The sequence below is a fragment of the Pteropus alecto genome, unplaced genomic scaffold (assembly GCF_000325575.1).
Source record: "Pteropus alecto unplaced genomic scaffold, ASM32557v1 scaffold146, whole genome shotgun sequence".
In the NCBI taxonomy this organism is placed as follows: domain Eukaryota; kingdom Metazoa; phylum Chordata; class Mammalia; order Chiroptera; family Pteropodidae; genus Pteropus; species Pteropus alecto.
Genome location: NW_006442107.1, coordinates 23,010,842 through 23,031,259, shown reverse-complemented (window position 1 = coordinate 23,031,259; position 20,418 = coordinate 23,010,842). Strand labels below are relative to the sequence as shown.

General features: G+C 40.0%; 1 protein-coding gene across 2 annotated transcripts in view; it reads left to right on the top strand.

The window, feature by feature from the left end:
• The window catches only part of TTC39C (tetratricopeptide repeat domain 39C), an 87,252-nt gene that overhangs the window by 858 nt on the left and 65,976 nt on the right, over positions 1-20,418 (top strand). Inside the window, exon 1 of one of the 2 annotated variants that reach the window (XM_006920025.3) lies at positions 7-105. The exons of the other annotated variant lie outside the window; for it this stretch is intronic. Within the exon in view, the coding sequence (XP_006920087.1) occupies positions 53-105 (53 nt within the window). The 5' untranslated portion in view covers positions 7-52. Of the gene's footprint in view, positions 1-6; positions 106-20,418 lie in introns of those variants that run through there. 2 annotated transcript variants of the gene reach the window in all.

Below are 20,418 nucleotides of genomic sequence, written 5' to 3'. Positions count from 1 at the left end.
GGCTGCGGCGGCGCCCCTGCAGGACGCGGAGCTGGCCCTGGCCGGCATCAACATGCTGCTCAACAACGGCTTTAGGGAGTCGGACCAGCTTTTCAAACAATACAGGTGACCGATGCGCCCTGCCTCCCCGCCCCGGCCACGCGCACCTCGGGTCTGGCTCACGCGCTTCAGTCTGCGGATGGCCCTCCCCCTCCCGTTGGTCACTAATCCCTGGCCCCGGTCCCCCTGTCGTCTCAGTCGGCCTGAGCTGCAGCCGGCGCTTCTGCGCCTTTACCTCATCGCCCCTTTCCACCCCCACCCGGTTGTTTCTCTCCCTGGGACCCGCCGCGCATCTTCTCCGTGCTCCTGCACTCTCCCCTCATTTATCCCCTGCCTTGCCCTCCGAGAGGGGCGTCCAGTGTTTGTCAGCTTCTCTGTCGTAGGTTGCCCTCCCGCCGGAGCCCTTTGGCTTTGGGACGTGGAACTGGGTGCGATTTGAGGCAGTAGTGAGCCTTGGACTTACAGTGTTATGATTCCGGCTCACGTGCTGCCCGCGGCAGCCTTTGTGGCACGGAGCACACCAGCTGCATGGTGCCTGTTTCTTGTGCCTCCCGTCGCTTTGCATCATTGTGCATTCCAAAAGCTTTTATCGTTTGTTAACAGATATGAATAATTACCTTGTGGCAGGAATTAAAAGAAAAAAAAAACTCAACCAAACTCTGCTCACTCATCTCTCTCTCTGCCTGTCTTCTGAAACTCAGCCCTCAAAATCAGTTCCCAATGCCTTTCAGGCGAGCGTATTTTTATAGATTTCTCTAACTTAAAAAATGGAAGGATTTTAAATAAATGTAAGAGCGGAGGGAAGAACACATGTATTCAGTTAATCGTCTTAAAAGAAGGAAACAGCTGAAACTTGGTAGTTTTCTCGTGAGTGGGAGGAGCCTTCAATTTCATAGGGGACGAGAAGCATATGCTTTCTGGTTTAGAAAGCAAGTTTGTGATTTGCCTTTTGACTATGGACAAGACTAGGGTGTTGATTAGCAGCTTCCCCGTCAGCGTTAAAGGGTCATATGCTTCACCCTTTTTTTAGATTTGGTGGTTTGATAAGAATAAGAGGAAAGATATGGAGCTGTAATTGAGAGACACAGTCTGTAAAAAAATGAGAGAGAAGATAGGGTGAAATACAGATGCCTTGCAGGTTTTCAGACCTCAGAGTACTGGTTCGTTTGGATCGGAGCTTCCATATACTTAATGACAAAGCAAATACCGCACAACTGTAAACTTTTCGCTAAAGACATTTTACTTTTAAATAAGTTTTTTAAACCTGTAAATGAAAACTACTCAGCTTTACTCAGAACATTTTATTTTTCAAGCATACAGTCTTAATTTCAAGCCAGAGTTTTATCAAGGCTTTTCATGAAGAATAGATTTAAAAGATTTACTTGCCCCTCAGTCTTTCTTGTGCAGTTTATTTAGCCCTCTGAGAATGTATGTCATGAAAAAAAAGAATATTTCATCTGAATGTTTTATGTACCGTGCTCTGACATTTTTTCGACTGTGTTGTATGAGAGAGATGGAGAAAGTCTTAGTCAAGCTTACTTCCTTTAGTTGCTGATCAAGATAAGGTGCTTGCATGTCTGGATACTAATTACTTTGAAATGTGTTACTTACTTTAATGATCATTTTTTCTTCTAAACTGCTTTAGTGTAGTACTTAAATTACTACCTCTTGGTTCCTACGTATTGAAAGCATGAAATAACAGTATTTTTGCTATTATATTTTATCCAGACAGTTTTATGCAATGGTAATAGAAGGCAGATTAGAGTGATAGGAAAACTCTTTGCTCACAGTAGCAGCAGAGATGCACCTCTCTGTGGGCGAGTCTGTTGGGGATGAGAAAGCGGGGAGGTGTCCCATGAAGATTTATATTTTATAAATAGAGCTGTCTGCTTGTATATTTTTAAATTGAAGTTGACAAACAATCATATTAGTTTTATACAATATTATTGCAATATTGACTATATTCCCTATGCTGTACTTGTCTGCTTTATTTTGAAATGGGAACTGAAGATAAAGAAGGAAATGGAATATTGTATCTGTTCTCTGTCAAGGGCAGTGCTAGGCATGTTTCCTTATATTCTTAATGTTCTAGTGACAGCTCTAATGTGTATTTTATCATGACAATTTTATAATGAGGGACTCAAGTCTCAGTATTCAGCATGGATCAGGACGCAAGCACTGTGATTCTAAATCAAGGGCTGTTTTCGTTAAACCATTCTGCCTGTCTCACTGAATTGATTATATTTTGTAATTTGCCCCATGACCTTGTTCTTTAGCAGCTTAAACTTTTTTAGGGTTGGACAGTGGTGGTAGCGTTATTCCATGAGCTTTCCCGCAATCAGGCTTGCAATCCTAGTTTTGCCACTTTTGTAGCTGCTGACTTGGGCTTCTTATATTGTGGTGGTTAGAGTGAAAAAATAATCCATAGTAGCTGGCACAATGTAAGCATTCAATAAACACTAGTCAGCTTTTGTACTTGATACTTTCCTCACAAATATTAGGCTTTCTTCTTGATGATGTAGTTTAAGTAGAAGATAAAACATCTTGTATGAGAGATACTTTTATATTTAAAGTTGGCCTCACATATTGCAGTTGAAAGATTTAGATCCTGTTATGCATTTGAAACTTCTTTTCCTGTTCCAAAGTTGAATGGCCTTTGTTAGGAAAAGAGGGATTTCATCCGAAGTGTTTGAGGATCACGTCTAGCTTAGTTTACAGAAGAGAGAGCAATTGGTTATCTCTTTTCTTAGTATTGTTTTGTCACAGAAGACCACCCTTCCCATACTGGTAAACCGTCCATAATCTCATTGTTACAGTTTTAACAAGTAGATACATATTTTGTATCTAGCATAACAATAACATTTTTATTAAAGCAAGAAGGTCATTTTCTCAAGCCACATTACTAGGATGATAAAAGTTTCATTAATGAGAAATGGTTACTTCATAGGAACAGATTTTCATGAAGGCTTTTCTGAATTAGTGGAAAGTCTTTATTGTATAATCAGACATCATGCATATAGGAATTAGAAATATATGCATAATAGAGCCTTTAGTTGGGATTTCAAAATGTAGCTGCCACTTCTATTGTAACAATAGTAATGTAACAAGCTGCCCTATTTTTTGTGCTACACACTTAAAGTTGTGTTCCCAGAGATTGGGACAGATTGGTGCTGCTTTGGGGCTTTTCCACTTTGAGTTAAAGGGCATACCATTATAAATTCATGATACTGACCACTTGAAACCAAATTCCTTGATCTTAGATCTCAGTGCTCTAATCCAGCAATGTTCCCTTTTTCCCCCCTTCCACCGTCCCTCCCCCTCCCCTTACTCCTAACTGATGTTAGCATGTGTGACACACATTCAGACCTTTAGGTACTCAGGCACAGGGTAAGATAGAGTATGGTTCTGTGCACAGGGAGGCACTAGATTTTTACGTGTCGTGGTGTAGGGAGGCTGGGAAACATCCATGGCCTGCAGGAGTGGAGAGAAGGAACTTTATAGCCCAGCTTGAAGGAAAATTTTGTTGAAGAAATGAGGCCTGAGCATCATAATGAGGTAGAAGTGAGTGAGCTTAATTAGCAGGAGTTGGGAGGAATGGTGGGGGGAGGAGAGGAGGAGAATGTGAGAGGTGGTGAGGTAGGTATGGAAGTCTAGGAGAGGAAACAGTAAAAAACCCACATGGAGATGTGAAATGGCACCTGGAGAAGAGGGATGAAAATTACAAGTTGATCAATATTATTAAGTTGTCACATTGATGGCTCATTCTGCACTTGTTATTTTCTTAGATTCACTAGTTGGTCCATGTTTCCTGTGAGTCAGCGCTGCTTTTCAGGGTTATTTTGCTGCTGGGGGACTGGTCAGTTGATGACCATCATGTCCCACATGGTGTGGCCCTCACATCCATAGTTAACTCTTGGTTCCTTGGGGCCTCAGGGTCTTGATGTCATCATCTTTTTTTTGGCTTGAAATATTACTTCGTTTCTTGATTAGAGGACTAGCAAGAGAGGCGAAGCACGCTGAGCTATGAGGAAGGCAAGGGACATTTGGAGCTCCTGGACAAAATGAGCTTCGCTGTTCTTATTTCCACAGGCCTGACATTTACTGTCCCTCCGTCCCTTGAAGCCACTGTCTCCACCTCCTGCTTTAACTCCTGGCATTCTTTTTAATCTTAAAATATCTATAATTCTTACCCCTGCCAACACTACCACTGATTTCTGCCTGTAGATATTAATAAAGTCATATTTGTCATTGTCAGCTAAAGCAAGCATATAGTGGTTATAATGAATGTTCATTGGGGATAAATTGCATGAATATGATACAGAATTAGTACATAGTTGGCATTATGAACCGTGATATTTTTCTTTTTCATTTTGTTTTAAATTATAAAAATGGCAGAAATGTATTAAAAACTAAGAGCAAGGAAAAATTGCAAGCAAATGTGTATATTAAAAATGAACATATGGATTTTAGATTGTTCAACATAGTTTATGGCACATATGACAAAGCCATATGACATGTGGCTTTATTTGTTAATATGTTGATTATGGAGCCAGACTTACCATAGAAATGACTCAATATAACCCACAGATTGCAAACTATAGCCTGCTGTCTGCTTTTTTTTTTTTCCTCCAAATAAAGTTTTAATGGGACATAGCCACACTCATTTGGTTGTGTATGTTCTGTGGCTCTTTGTGCAATACAACAGAAATGAATGGCTGTGACAGAGACCACATGGGTTGTAAAGCCTAAAATATTTACTCTCTGACCCTTTAGAGAAAAATTTTTTGACCTCTGGCACAAACCATGGTTCTCTATGGAAAAAACTCAAAAGGCATGTATGTGTAAGAGACCTGGGCTGGTCTGAGCCTCTTCTGTGCCTCAAACCATGTCAGATATGTTGGAGGACAGGAAAAGCTCTCAGGCTGCCCATGGTTTCTGCACGATTGGCCGCTCTTGCTGCCAGGTCTGTGGAGAGTCCATAGGTGCAGAAATGCCAAAAAAGGAGAAGCAATTAGAAGCAGAAATGGTGTAAGGGAACTGGCAGGAGAGACAGGAAACTCATTTGTTGCTTTTTCCATCCTCCTTGACCTAGTAGTGTGTTTGTAAAAACACTCATTTTTTCTTTTTTTCAACTGTTGCACTGTCTAAAAAGATCCCAATTAAACATTCATGAAAGATTCACTTGGCTTAATTGGGATTCTTTTAAAAATGCAACTGACTGTAGAAAAATGAGAGAGTTTATATAGGAAATTATTAGAAAGAAGTGAATAGCTATACTGAGGGGTGTGTGTATTTGTATACAGATACACAGTTAAAAATGTGAACCCTTAAAAGTGCACTGAGTCACACATGCTGTGTTAACAAGCAGTTTGCTGAGATAACCATCTTTCACTACTCCAGTTAGGAGGAGCTCCACTGAGTCAAAGGAAATGTTATTGAAGACAAGACAGAAAAGGGAGAGTTGTAGTATTGAAGCATGGAGCGCTTTATGTCCTAGTTACACAAAACCACTTGTAGATCCCCAAACACATCAGATTTCAGGCCTCTAGACCCTTTGCATAGTCTGTTTTAAAATACCATTTTCCATACCACATACTCCTTTACCAGGGTAACCTTCCTACTTAGCTAGAAACAGCAGTGAGACAGAAGTCTAAGCAGGCTAATGCCGAGAAGGACACAAGGAGAAGAGAGAATGTAAAAGAAGTACAGAGAGTAAATTAGCAAAGATGAATTTCTGTTATTTCAAAACTTTGCGTAGTGCCAGCCACGAACTCATCTCTGTTTTATACCTCTTCCGCCACTTCCTCTGTTCCCTGAGTTCATACTGTGCCGTGCAGCTGGTAACATAGGTCCGATGTGGGATCAAATAAGGCCTTTGTGGGCTAACCCGGGGATCTAATCACCGCTTAAAGCCTTTTGGTTATAGGGGGACATCCATTCCAATTTCTGCACAAACGACTTTGAATACATGTTTGTTTTTTTTTTAATTGAGGTATAATTGACATAACTATTAGCTTCAGGTTTACAACATTAATGGTTCAATTGTATTTGTTGTGAAATGATCATAAGTCTAGTTAACTTCGTCACCACACATAGTTATAAAAACATATTTTTATATAAAACTATTCATAAATTTATGGTGAAAGAAGAGACCATGACTTTCTGACATCTGATTTCAAGACTGAGAATAGGAGCTTTTCAAGTGTAAAGATGGTTGATAGTTCGCCATCTTAGCCTCTTTCCCCAGCGAAGGTTGCTTTCCCCATCTCTTCCTTCTTGCTTAAGAATTTCAGAATACAAGAAACGCATACAACAGGTAGTTACTCCTGTCTTGCAGGAAAATAGTCCATTATTGCAGGAAAAGCCCCCATGAGAGTGTCTGCCTTGTACAGAACAGAAAGGTGAGAAGCAGGTCCTTTCTTTAAGGAAGTATTGCTTAATATTTTTAACTCTACCTCAAAAAGTGTCACTTTAACCGTCTTGTCCAAAGCTGTAATATCTGTGAAATCACTAGTTTAGGTGGCTTATTTTTCTCAATACACATCAAAATAAACATGTAATGGTGCTTATTACACATAATGGTGCTTACTGTGTGCCAGGCCACACACCAGGACTCCCCGTGTGTCAATCATTTAATCCTTCCACAGTTTTGTGAGGGGGTCTCTTGTTACCTTCCTCTGTGTAGGGGGAGGAGGGGAAGCTCAATGACATTGGATGACATACCCAGGGTTTCACGGTAAGTGGGAGGAGGGCTTGTTTGAATTCAGGCTGTAAGGCTTCAGAGTCTGTGTGTTTAACCCCTACACTACCTCTCTCTGTAACTTTTATGAAAATAAAAGTTTACCTGTGTGCTGCTAAGACATTTTGTGGTGAGTTCCCCAGCAATATTCCAACCACACTCCTGCACCCAGAGGCTACCCAATAAACCATCAGAGAGGTCCATCCTCAGGGAATGTGTCACCCTGAGCTTTAGACCCTTTGTGACTCCCAGTCTTCTACAGGATAAAGGCTGAGGTCCTGCTTTGGCATAGGATGTATTGTGATCTGGTCTGTCTGCTTCCCTGCCTCCCTCCTGCCTCTTCCCTTATCCCTTTCCCTCTAGTCATGCTGCAGTATTTTGCTTCATGGAACTAGTTCTTACTTGTCTTCAAGACTCAGCTCAGATTTCCATGAAAAGGTGATGTGACTCCTTAGTGCTCCTGCAGCATCCTTCTGCCCCCTTTTCCAGCACTGGTGATGTGTGGACATTGTTTGCATGGCTGTCTGCACGAGAGGGCTGAGATAGTAGAGATGGATGGACTTCTCTGTCAGGTGTTCCTGGCCTTCCTGAGGTTGCTGGAGTAATGTGGGTTCCAAGGTTTTTTAGGCATTTCTGTTTCCCTTTGTCAGTCGGCAAGTGTAGCCTGGAGGCAGTGCCTTTAGGATCTCTGAAGCCTTGAGTTTTCATTCTCCCCTCCCCTATTTCTTATTAAGGAGTGGACATGTCTATCGACCCAGTGGAGGTGTGCCAGAGTACCCCTTGGTTTGACACTCTGCTTGTCATAAGCAGCAGGTCTTCTGTCTGGCCCATCAGCCTCTTCCCTTCGGTGCATCCAGGCTGCTCAGCGTGGGGCGATGGTGGAGCAGAGCTGCCACTGAACACAAGCCAGTCTTGACATGTGCCATCATGGGAAAGCTGAGCACTCTGATTAAGTCTCCTGCTTCTCAAGTGGTCACGGGCCTCAGCTTTGTCTGGCCTGAGCAGCTGGAACTCTGGGCCTCTGTCCTCGGCCTAGTGTTGTGTTAGGTCAAGAGGAGGCCTAACCTAACTGGCTGGCCCTTTTACTTCTCTCATCAGCCACCTGCGGGGCTCTGGGCTACCTATGGGTGGTGGTGGCGTGACGTGATCTGGTATTTCCCTCTCTGGCATGAGAAGTCAGAAATCTTGTTCCCTGATTCCAAATCTCTATCCTGGATTTCAGGAAGAACTGGTCTCTGTAAGAACTTGGTGGCTGGGAGGGGAAGCTTTCTAGAGCAGTAGCTGTCGACTCTATCAGGTCTAATACCCTCTTCTTGTAACGAATATTGTAAGTCTCTTTCTGTAGTTCTAAAATGAAATTGACAGATGAAATGATCTCCCCATACATACAATGTGTAAAAGTCAATAGAATGCCCAAATAGTATTGTAAAGAAGTAAAAAGAGATTCATAATAAAAAATGTGTAAATTAAAATGTAAATGCACAGTATACCTTCATCAGATGTAGTTAGATTCTTACTCCTGTGTATAATGAATAAATTTGGATTACAAAAAGATCAGAAGCCATTCCATAGTAGAGAAATGAGAGAATGGGTGCTTTTTAAAATAAAAGATGTAACAGACCAAACTTATTTTTATATGTTAAGAGAAAGCAGAGAAATAACCTTTATTGAAGTAGGGATACTATTTCAAAGCAAAACACTGACTCTTGAAGTAGAGAAAATGAGGAAGCATGACATTTTTGCAGTGAGCCAGGCTGCATATGTCAGGGCAGTGTCAGAATAATAACTAATTCCCTGCATTAGACATGGGATGTGTGCTGACAAAGTGTCTCAGAACACAGACCTCCCATCTTTAAATCCCTCCCCAAACCAAGTACTTTGGAGAACGAAGCCTTTAATAGATGTCTGGGCTTAAAGGATGACATGATTTTCTAAAATTGTAAACAAATCTTGATAAAAAGGATATATTTAACAGTGCCAGAATGGTTTTGTGCTTTTATATCAATGGAGGTAGGTTTTATAACTAATGATAAACGGTTTTTCATCTGTGTGAATTTCCAGATGTTCAGAGGTTGTGCAGGACATCAGACAACACGGGACTATCTTGTGTGTTGCAGGATGTCTTGCATCTTTGGCCCTTTCCACTCCTGTTACTGTGTTGCCCCCAAACAGCCCATCAGATTTCCAGGATGCCTCCACTGAGAGGCAGTGAGCTTGGGGGCGGGGCATGAGGCTAAGAGAACGTTTGATCTCTGAAGCTGAAATCCTGGGGCTACTAGGAATCTCCCCCTAACAGGGTGGGAGGACTTTCTACTCACAGGGAGGAAAGGGGCTGCCCAGGAGCGTGGTGGAGAAGGCAGTGCCTTCAGTGCCTCTGTGACCACAGGTGCCAGGGCGGAGCCCCGGGGTGGGGTTTCTCCAGTGCTGGGCCTCTGGGTTGCTGCTCTTAAACACCAGTCTTTCCAGGTCACACTCATGGCAGCTTCCAGGGCCCAAACAGTTCCAAGAAGGGCTCTCAGCACCCGTCTTCCATTCCTTGCCATGTGGATAGAGAACCACTGGGGCCCCTTCCCTTCTTCATTCTTTGTGGAGCTAGCTTGCAGGACCTGTGATTTTTCCAGCCCCAGGTGACTTTATTTCAGAGCCTAGTCTCCTAGCCCTGTCCACACCCAGGTCTTTCTAACTTTGACTCTCAGGGAATAAACTGGTCCACATCCTTCCCAAGAAGTGAGCAAGCCTTTTACTCACACATACAAATGGGAGCAAATCCCTAGGAATAAGGACAGTTGCCCCAAAGTTACATAGCCAAGGGGACCACAAAAGTGATTGTTCTAGGATGGGAGAAAATGGGGCAGTATGCTTCATGATGTGTTACTTAGAAGCAGTTAGTTGGAACCCCCCCCCCCACCACCACCACCAAACACAATTTAATCTCTGATAGGGTTCTTCCATACACAGATCTGCAGAGCCTTCCCTGGTCCCACCCTCAACCGTGACTTCAGCTGCATCCCATGATACATGTTAGCTCAGCCTGTTCTTACATGCTTGATCGCACCATCATGTTCCTTGCCCCGTGGGGCTTTTCTAGGAAAACGTGAGTCTGAGCATGATGCATCTCTCTCTCCAAGTTCCTATGGTTAATGAACATTATCTGCTGCTCTTCCCACTTTGGCCTTATCATCTAGATACAGATCCTTTTGTTTTGGAACTGCATTCGCTTGCCTCATCTCTGCAGCAGCTCTCATTTAGGCTTTACTTCATGTAAGTTATTCATCCATTAAGCAACCATCACCAGATTAACAGATTTTAAAATGTTTCTATCGTTTTATATCGATCACAAGTAAAATACTATTCTAACAGGACAGAAGATGAGGGAAAATGACGTTTTGTATCCAGATCCACAGTTGAATTTGCTTAATGATGGAGATTTGGGCTTTGAGAAACAATAGGATTTAACTAAGATCCATGCTGTGTGGCCTTGTTAGGATTGTTTACAGTATAATGTCACTGGCAAGCCTTCAGTTGCTTTCTTCCTACCTCATTTTAAACAGTGAATTGTAAAATCCCGGGTTATGTATTGTCAACTGATCTCTGGAGCAAGAAAACTTATTATCTTTGTGTCTTGTAGAGCATGCTCACCCTCTTTCTTATTTAGGTCTAAAATAAAGAAATGTTGAATTCATCAGCTGCATACTTGTCTGATGTGACTCTTGAACCATCCAAGGCGAGAATGGGGCTGCTTTTGCAGGCCTGCAGTTGTCAGAGTCATTGGGCTTCTCGCTTTCCTCCACATTACAGCTGTAATTGTGCAGGAGAGTTTTGTTTTTTACTTGGAATGCCATTGGCTTCAGCTATCAACCACAGGCATCTGAAGGTTTTTGGTTATTTCTGTATTGATGATTGAGGAGACATTCATTACTTTGAATTACCAAAGTTACAATTTGAGCTAGATGTTATGCCTCTTGAAATAGCACAGAGAAAGGGGGACGCACGGGGGAGGGGAAAGGGCTCTCTGAAGTAGTGTAGCCAGGTGTCAGGACCTGCTATGGTGGAATTCTTAAAGATGCTTGTTCTGGAGAAAATGCTAACATGAAAATGGCAAGAAATGAGAGAATGGGCTGGATGTTTTTCTTTGGCCCATGTGTGGCATCTCAGATCTGGGCTTATAGTTAAGGCTACCGTGAAATTATGAGCTTTTCTCTTGATGGAAGAATGTTGAATTTTATCTCAAAGCAAAACCAAATCTTAGCTACGCTAAATTTATAGTGAAAGAAGCTTGTGAATAATGAAGTAAACACACATGAAAATTTTTGACCTATGCTCTACTAAAAACTAAAGGAAAATGCAGATGCCTTGGTGAGAGACTTCTGTGTGAAGTTCAGAGTTGTTTACTAAGAACTAGTTAAGTAAAATTTTACTATGAAGAATAAGTCTCTAGTTTCACTTTGAAATGTCTTTTAACCAAGTAATAGAGAAACTTAAAATTTCTAAATGATTATCTAAAGTAAATTGGTGTTCAAATGGCTTGTGTAAAGAGCTGTGTTTAATCCTTAAAGTATTCATGCAATTTATGGGTTATTGCCATACATAATAAAGAAATCTTATTATAACTTATTGAGAAAATAATAAAAATATATTGATCCATTTTGCTACTGAAAAAATAACCCTTGTCAAAGGATTGGTCGGAAAGCCTTTTTAGTAGCTGATAAAATGTGGTTTGGATGCTCTCTCTCTAAACTGTTTATCAACGTTGGCTTTGTCTGTTACTGGCATATAATGGAGATAATTTAGTTGATTATCTATTTGTATGACTTAAGCTAGAGAAGGAACTAATGCTGATGAGTTAGGGAGATACTTGATACACATTAACGACAGAATTAGGAAAACTGTAAAAAAAAATTTGACTTTAGCTACACAGTTATTTTCAGAATGTATCAGTAACTCTAAATGAGCATCAGGCCTTAGCAGTAAATGAATATGAATCACCAAAGCTAGAGAGGAATCGGAATAAAGTTAGAAGTATTATAGTTTTGTAATCATACAAGAGTCTTGGTTTTTGCTTGCATTGCTGCCCAGGGAAAGAATGACAGTGAATAGTGATCACATGGGTAATCAGTGCATACTCTTAATGCACCGTGTCATGTGCATTTCATCCTTAATCTCAATTCTCTCAGCAACCCCAAGGATAAGTACTATCACTTTGAAAGATTATGAGTGGAGTATCTGGCCCCAGCCCTAGGGTGTATGCTGTTTCCTCTGCTTCCTCTGAAGGAACCCCCTTGTTTCACTTCTTGGTATTACCTAGCAATATTGAATGTCACTTGTTAAGCCTGATCGTCTCTGGCACATCTGGTCTTCTTCCAGTGCTCCCAAGTTCAGTGGGTAGCACCACTTGAAACACAGCTATACACATCAGAAGTCTAAAAGGTCCTCTTGGCACCTCCCTCTTATCTTCTGTTACAGCTAGTTTTCCCTCCAGAGTAATTAATCTCCATTCACTTCTCCTCATCTCCACCACCACCACCTAGTCCAAAACACCTCTCACTTGAACAACTGCCGAAGCCCAGCTGGCTTCCTCATCTCCTCTGTCCTTCCTCCACGCCCCCGCCCCACAGTGATCTTTTCAACATGATGAGTTTGTTCATATTGCCTCTCTGCTAAGAACCCTTTCATGGCCTCTGTCTAAGGCTGAAAAATGGTCCTCCAAAAGATATCCACATCTTACTCTCTGGAACCTCTTTTCCTTATATGGCTAAAAAGGGGTCTTTGCAGATGTGATTAAAGTTAAAGGTTTTAGGATGGGAAGGTTATCTGGGTGGATATTCATTCCACCCAGATTAGATAGATGCAGTCACATGTATCCTTATAAGAGGGAGGCAGAGGAAGATTTTTGTACACTCAGAGAAGAAGGCAGTAGGAAAATGGAGCTGAGAGTGAAATTTGAGATGCTGCTTTGAAGGTTGGAGTGATGGCAGCCACCGGAAGCTGGTTCAGTCAGGGGGGATTCTCCCTGAGAGCCTCCAGAGGAGCAGACCCTGCCTATCCCTCAATTTCAGCCTCGTGGAACTGCTTTCAGCCTTCTGACCTCCAGAACTGGGAGAGAATACATTTCTGTTGTTTTAAGCCACCAAGTTTGTGGTAATTTATTACAGCAGCCACAGGAAACTAATACAGCCTCCTCCTACTCTCAGGATTAGGAACAGAATCTCTGACAGGATCTCTGTAGTGTGGCTTGGCCCTTCTTGGTTTGCCCCTTGACCATGGACTGCTTTATCTCTTTTTTTTCTTATATTTTAAAATCATTTCGTTGTCTTCCTTCTGGGCTGGAGCAGTACAAAACCAAGTAAGCTTATGCTATAAAGTAGGCTCATAGCTCTTCTTTTCATACGGTGGTCTCTATAAAAATGGAGAAGCAAAATAGTTTTAAATTGATGAAGATTTTAGTTTTTAATGAGCTTTAGAATCTATATTAACATTTATTTAAAGTATGAGTAATTTGGCCAATTAAGTCATTCTGGAGCCTTGTCTTGCATTGCTGTGCTCTCCCTTTCTCTTTGACTTCTAGCCATCATGGTCTTCATTCCGATTCTTGAAGATTCTCTAAGAATCATGTTCCTTTTCTCTGGTCTTCTTACCTCAGTTTGTAATTATACACAGATAGTATTTGATTCGCTTGATTCTAATATGCATGGATTTCATTTACCAGAGGTTAGTTAAATAACCAGTTCCCCAATAACATGGTTCAAATTTGTTACCTCTGTGTATAAACTGTAAGTGCATATACAAGTTGCTAGCTCTTCAGCCCACAAATCACCACAGATGTAACAGATACACATCATTATCAGTGACCAATCACGTCACTTCTTTCAGATCTGCTTGTAATTGGTCACTGTGCATCTCTTATTTCCCACACAGAAAGCAAAATGTGTCCTTGTGTTGACTCCTTGTCTCATGGTGATAGACCCACATAACATTTTACAAAAATCGATAATTGAAAGAGGGAATTGGCCAACAAAGATGAAAGTGTAGTAAAGAAAAAGTGATAATGCTGGAAGTGATATGAATCAAGCATAAATGGAGTTATAGAAGGAATAGCTGAGCTGGGAATGTTGTCCCTGCCACCACATGAAAGATTACATGTGCAGCCACATGTGCCAGTGGAGGCGAGCTTATTGACAGAGAGGAAAGTGGTTGTAAGTAAAAAGATGAAAATGTCCCAGAGTGGTTATGCAGGCAAAAAATTTCACATCAAAGAAATTCTCGGAGATACTTCACAACATTGGAAGCACAGAGGCTAATGTGTCAGAAGCTGATTCAAACTTAGTAAGAAGTAAGACAATTCACCAAGTCATAGCACTAGTACTCATTCTGCGTCATAAGTTATATGACACAAAGAAGGCCAGCTCTGTTCAAATATTTTTGATAAGTTTTTACAAACAAGTCAGGCACTTTAATGCTAATGTTTCTAATGTTTTAAATGATAGTGCACTGAATAAATATTAGTTTTACTGTTTTTCTCATTTCCTTATATAACTAACATTATTTTTAATGTTTTAAAATTATTTTTAATTGTAAAATATAAGAAAAAACTTACTATTTTAACTGTTTTTAACTGTACATTTCAGTGGCATTGGGTACAATTACATTGTTGTGTAACTGTACCACACCCATGGTACAGATGTAACTGTATTACATCTCCAGAACTTTTTCAAACTGGAACTTCGTACCTATTAAATGCTAACCCATCCTCTGTCCCCTACTCCCTGGCAAATACCATTCTGCCTCTTGTCTCTCTGAATTCGACTACTCTAGGTATCTCATACAAGAGGAATCATACAATATTTTTCCTTTTGTGAACTGGCTTATCTGATTTAGCATAATGGCTTCAAAGTTCATCCTTGTGCCTGTGTCAGAATTTCTTTTCTTTTTAAGGCCAAACAATATTCCATTGTATGTATATACCACATTTTATATGTATATATATTGTACGTGTAATTCCACATTTTGTTTATCCGTCTACCTGTTGATCTACACTTGGGTTGCTTCCACCTTTTGATTAGTTTGAATAATGCTGCTAGAATATGGGTATACAAACATTTGTTTGAGATTTTTAGAAACCCCCATACTGTTTTCTATGTTGGTTGCATCATTTTACATTCTTATCAGCAATGCATGAAGGTTCTGATTGCTCCACATTCTTGCCAACACTTGTTATTTTCTGTTTATTTTTTATTTTTTATAATTATCCTACTGGGTATGAAGTGGTATCTCATTGTAGTATTGATTTGTATTTCTCTAGTGATTAGTGATGTTGAGCATCTTTTCATGTGTTTGTTGATCACTCGTATATCTTCTTTGGAGAAATTTTCTATTCATGTCTTTTGCCCATTTTAAAATTGGTTGTTTGGTTTTTTTGTTGTTGTCGAGTTGCGGGAGTTCTTTATTCTGGATTTTAATCTTTGTCAAATATCTGACTTGCAAATATTTTTCTCCCATTCACTGGGTTGCAGTTACCGTTTTGCTCTGTTGATAGTGTCCTTCAATGCATAAAAGTTTTTAATTTTGATATAGTCCAGTTTCTACTTTTTTTTGTTGCCTGTGCTTTTGGTGTTACATACAAGAAATCATTGCCAAATCTAATGACATGAAGCTTTCTTCCTATGTTTATTCTAAGAGTTATAGAGTTTTAGCTCTTACTTTTAGGTCCTTGATCCATTTTAAGTTAATTTTGTGTATGGTGTAGGTAAATGTTCTACTTTATTCTTTTGCACATGGATGTCTAGTTTTTCCCAGCACCACTTGTTGAAAAGACTGTCTTTTTCTGATTGAATGGTCTTGGCATCTGACGGTATGGGATACTTTGAGTTCCATATGAATTTTAAGATGGATTTTTCTATTTCTTTGAAAAATGTTGGAATTTTGATAGTTCGCATTGAATCTGTAGATAGCTATGGGTAGTATTGACATCTTAACAATGTTAAGTTTGCCAATCCATGAACATAGGACATCTTTCCATTAATTGGTGTCTTCTTTAATTTCTTTCAACAATGTTTTGTAATTTTCAGTATACTCCAAGTTTTTTGCCTCCTTGGTTAAGTTTATTCCTAAGTATTTTATTCTTTCTGATGCTTTGTAAATGGAATTGTTTCTTAATTTCCCTTTCAGATTATTCACTATTAGTATATAGATGTGCACATGATTTTTATGTGTTGATTTTCTATCTTGCAACTTTGCTGAATTTGTTTATTCTGATGTTTTTTGTGGTTATTTTTAGGATTTTATACATGTAAGATCATCTGCAAATAGAGATAATTTTATTTCTTCCTTTCTGTTTTGGACGCCTTCCAGTTTTATGTTGAATAGAAATGGTGAGAGTAGGCGCCCTTGTCGTATTCCTGATCTTAGAAGAGAAGCTTTCAGTTTTTCACCATTGAAAATGATGTTCGCAGTGAGTTTAATGTTTCAATTTAAAAAATTTATGTCACAGGACAATTGTAATTTTCCCATTTATTATTAAGATCACTTTACATGGTTTCATCTCACATTTTTTTTTTAAGATCTTGCACTACCATGTACAGCTAGTACTACCTGCATTCATTCCCTAACATAATACCCCCCCACTACAACTCTGCTAGACTATGCTCCTTGAGATTAAGACCATTGTATAGTTTACTCACTGTTGCACCTAGTGTCTGGCATGTAGTAGGTGCTCAGTTAGTAAATGATACATGAATGATTCTTGCTTTCATCCATGAGTTTTACTGAGGTCCCACTGTATGTGCCATGCTTCCCTGTCCTATAAATGCGTGGATCCCTTGTAATAGGAGATCTGCCCTAGAGTATTGGAAAGTGGTGTTGCAGGGTCTCGGGTAAACTGACTCATTGGGAGAATTAGATAAGACGATGAATTTCTCTCACTCGTTCTAAGGCTTGTATATATTAGACAATCTGTGTAGTGTTCGTTGGTTATTGTAACACTCGGGTATTCATTTAGCACTTAGACACTGTATATGATCCCTTTTGGGTTACAAATTCAGTACAAATGTATGATGGTAGTACAGTGTAGTTGGTGGCAGGGTTGTGAACTTGGAATGCTTCAAGGCGATCATAAAGGGACTATGACATTTTGCATTGATATGTTGCTGTTTATGGCAGATACTTTGGATCAAGTCAAGAGAAAAAACATTTTCTTTTCATTATTCAGGCTACATATTGAGACTTCTCTGCAGGATGAGGTCAGTAAAAATATAACAAAAAATGACTCTTGCTATACTATACATCAATACTCTCTGAATAGTTAAATATATGTCTAGCGATGACACTTAGCTCTTATAATTTAACACCAAGTTTTATAGAAGGGAAATGTTTGTTTAAAATCAAGTTCTCATTCTTTTCATCAATAAACTAAACACTTATTGACTGCCTACTGTGTTCAAATCACCATGGTAGGTGTTAAGAAGAGGCAAAGGTGAATAAGACTCATATTCTGCTCTGAAAGAGGTACCGGTCTGGTAAGAGAGATCCATACAGCATCTAATTTAAATGGAGTCACATCACGAGAATAGAAACAAGAACTGGTGTATTATTAGCTCAGGCTGCTATAACAAAATATCATGGGCTTGGTGGCTTAAGCAATAGAAATTTAATTTCTCACAGTTCTGGAAGTCTGAGAGGGAGGCTGGAAGCCCAAGATCAGGGTGCCACAATGTCAGATTCTGGTCAGGGCTCTCTTGCTGACTTGCAGATGGCCACCTTCTCACTGTGTCCTTGCATGGCCAAGTGCAAGTGGAGGGAGATCTCTTTCTCTTATTTTAAAGCCACCAGTCCTACCAGAATAGGACCCCACCCTCATGACCTCATTTAACCTGAATTACCTCCTAAAAGTCCTGTCTCCAAATACAGTTACATTGGAGCTTTAGGACTTCAACATATGAATGAGGGAGTGGGGTTGGGGGAGGGGGACACAATTCAGTTCATAGCAACAGGGACACCAAACCTTCTGAGGACTTAGAGTGTGCCAGGCAAATGCTGTGTTTTCTCCCTGTGACCCCATGAGGAAGTACTACCATTTCCCCCTTTTTTACAGATGAGGAAACTGAGGCTCAGAATGGTTAAATTGTTTTTCAGGCCCACTGGGCAGAGTCAGGACTTGAATCCACAGCCCCGGAATTAGGGGCATGTCAGAGGAAGTGCCTTGAGGATGAGTAAGAAAGTAGCCTAGGGTGCTCAGAGTAGAGGAGCAGCCACTGACTGGCATGAGTTGCATTCAGGGACACGCTGTTCATTGGTCGCCCTGAGAATACTCGCTGGTGGTGCTTGGCAGCTGCAGGTTTACCCCAAGATAACTCGTGGATTCCAGACCTAACCTCACTCCCAAAGTTAGCCACGAAATACCTTGCTTTTATTATTTTTGCATCGCTCTAGTATATCCATAGTCTTTGGAAACAAATGACATCATTCTGTTTATAGCATTCGATTTTTAGTAGTGGTATTTCCATTTACAAAAAAATAGTAATTCTCGATGGCTGAAAATGTCAAATCCTGGAAATCGTAGCATCTCTATGCGTGATGTTAACATCGTTCTCGAACAATTAGCCGAAGATTCATTTGATGAATCTGATTTATGTATACATTACCGTTACATTAGGATTAGAGACTAGTTCTGTTTAGAAATAACTCCAAGAACAGCTTTTATATTTTATTTTCACGTTGAAAACCAGTCAGATTTTCTTCAGCCTCAAAGAGTGTGTTTATTTAAAATTAAGTTAACATTTGCAGCAAGCTGCACTTTTTTCCTAAACGGGAAATGAATTAAAAGCCGTGATAGAGGTTGAAGCTGGTAAAGTAGGTGGTTCCATGTCCTACGCAGAACCATGGATTTTCAGCCTTGCCCCTTGGGCAACAGGGAGCCATTGGCAGTTTTTGAGTGGAGGAGTGACATAAGATTTTTGTTTTAGAAAGTTAATTGTGGAGACAATGTACACAGTAAATCCAGAAGTCAGAAAACAAGTTAGTTAGCAGTTATAGCTGACATGGGGGCTGCCAGGGCAGGAGTGATACCTGTGAAAGGTTTTCAGGAAATAGAATCAACAGAATTGCTTGGTTTTTATTTTTATCTTTTGGTTGTTGGGGGAAGAATTGAGGGTGTTCTGGGTCACTAGCTGGATGGTGCTGCCATTCAGAGAGAAATACCGAAAGGGGAAGGAACACATTCGAAGGATTAAGTAACAGTAAGTGTCTTCACCAATTTGTCATTAATTGGGAAATGTTACAACAAGTGTTTTAACTTAACTCTCTTGGAAAAGAAATATATGTGGTATTGAATAGTGAAAAAAGACTATAAGTAGATATTTGAGTATATTTTTGGACACCTTTTACTCACCATGATTGGACCACTAGCAGTTATTTAACTTGGGATTATAAAAATAAAAGAACAGCTGGTAAACATTTTGTACTGACTTTTGATGTAGGACCAAGGCCTTTACCTTTGTGAATTTGCTGATGGATTTTTAAATTGCCTTTTTTTTTTTTTTTTGCCTCAACCACACTTACAGTGCATTCCTGTGATTTTCAGTATCCAGATCTTTAAAGTGGAGGCAGAGATTGAAATCATTTGTGAAGCAATCTGGGTAGAAGCTCCTGGGTTTTACAAGTATTTTAAAGTTATCTTGCTCTCACTCATCCTAAAAGAACTTTTAAAGTCACATGCCTTCATCAGTCTTTTTGAAGCACTTAATTATTTCATCTATATAATACTTTCTTTATGCCCTTATTTCATCTATTTACATAATAAACAATGAATTATATAATTGCAGTAGTAAAGTCAACAGGCATAAACACGTTTGGGAACAGTCGCTAGGGACTCTCAGCACAGAAGAGCTCGCTAGTTTCAGTGTCAGTAGGCAAAGGGCATCTGTTTCTCATCCTCATGTTGGTTAATCTGGAGATACAGGTGAGTAGATATTGGTTGAGTTTCTATGTGTATTTTGTGTGTGTGTGTGTGTATGTATATATATATAAAACAAAGACAATTGTAGACTTCAGTTTGAAATGGTAGTACTACCACATCTTTCTGGGCTGCATTCTAAATTTCTGATTATGCTTGGATCAGTTACAAAGAGGAAATGTAGATTGTACGAAGCATTATGTGTTGACAGTTCAAAATAAAACTTGTTAATGGAATTTCTCATGAGATATAGTAATGAAGTGAAATAGATTGAGTCAAGAAAAAAGAGGGAGATCCAAAGGGTTGTTGAATTACTGTTAAAGAGAGATGAGTAGGATTTCCCTTTAAGAAATTAAATGTCATTTCATCATTTATGACTTCTTAGATTCCTAATGCTATCAGTTAAAGTGATCATTGCTTCAAAATGAGCCTACCTGCCTTGTAGGAATGCTAAAAGTACAGCTAATTGTAGTTTCTAAATCAGCCTGCACATGTCCATTATAGCAGAAACTCAGTTATTTTCCCTTGATGACAGGATTAGCATTGATTAGCTAGCACAGGACAAGAATGCCATTGGCCTTTGAGAACACTTGGCTCTAACCTTGCAGAGAGCCTGTGTTCGATGGAGCTCTGATGGATGGCTGGGCAGTGGAGAAAGCACTCAGCCAGTGGCGCAGTGGGGTGTTAACAGTGC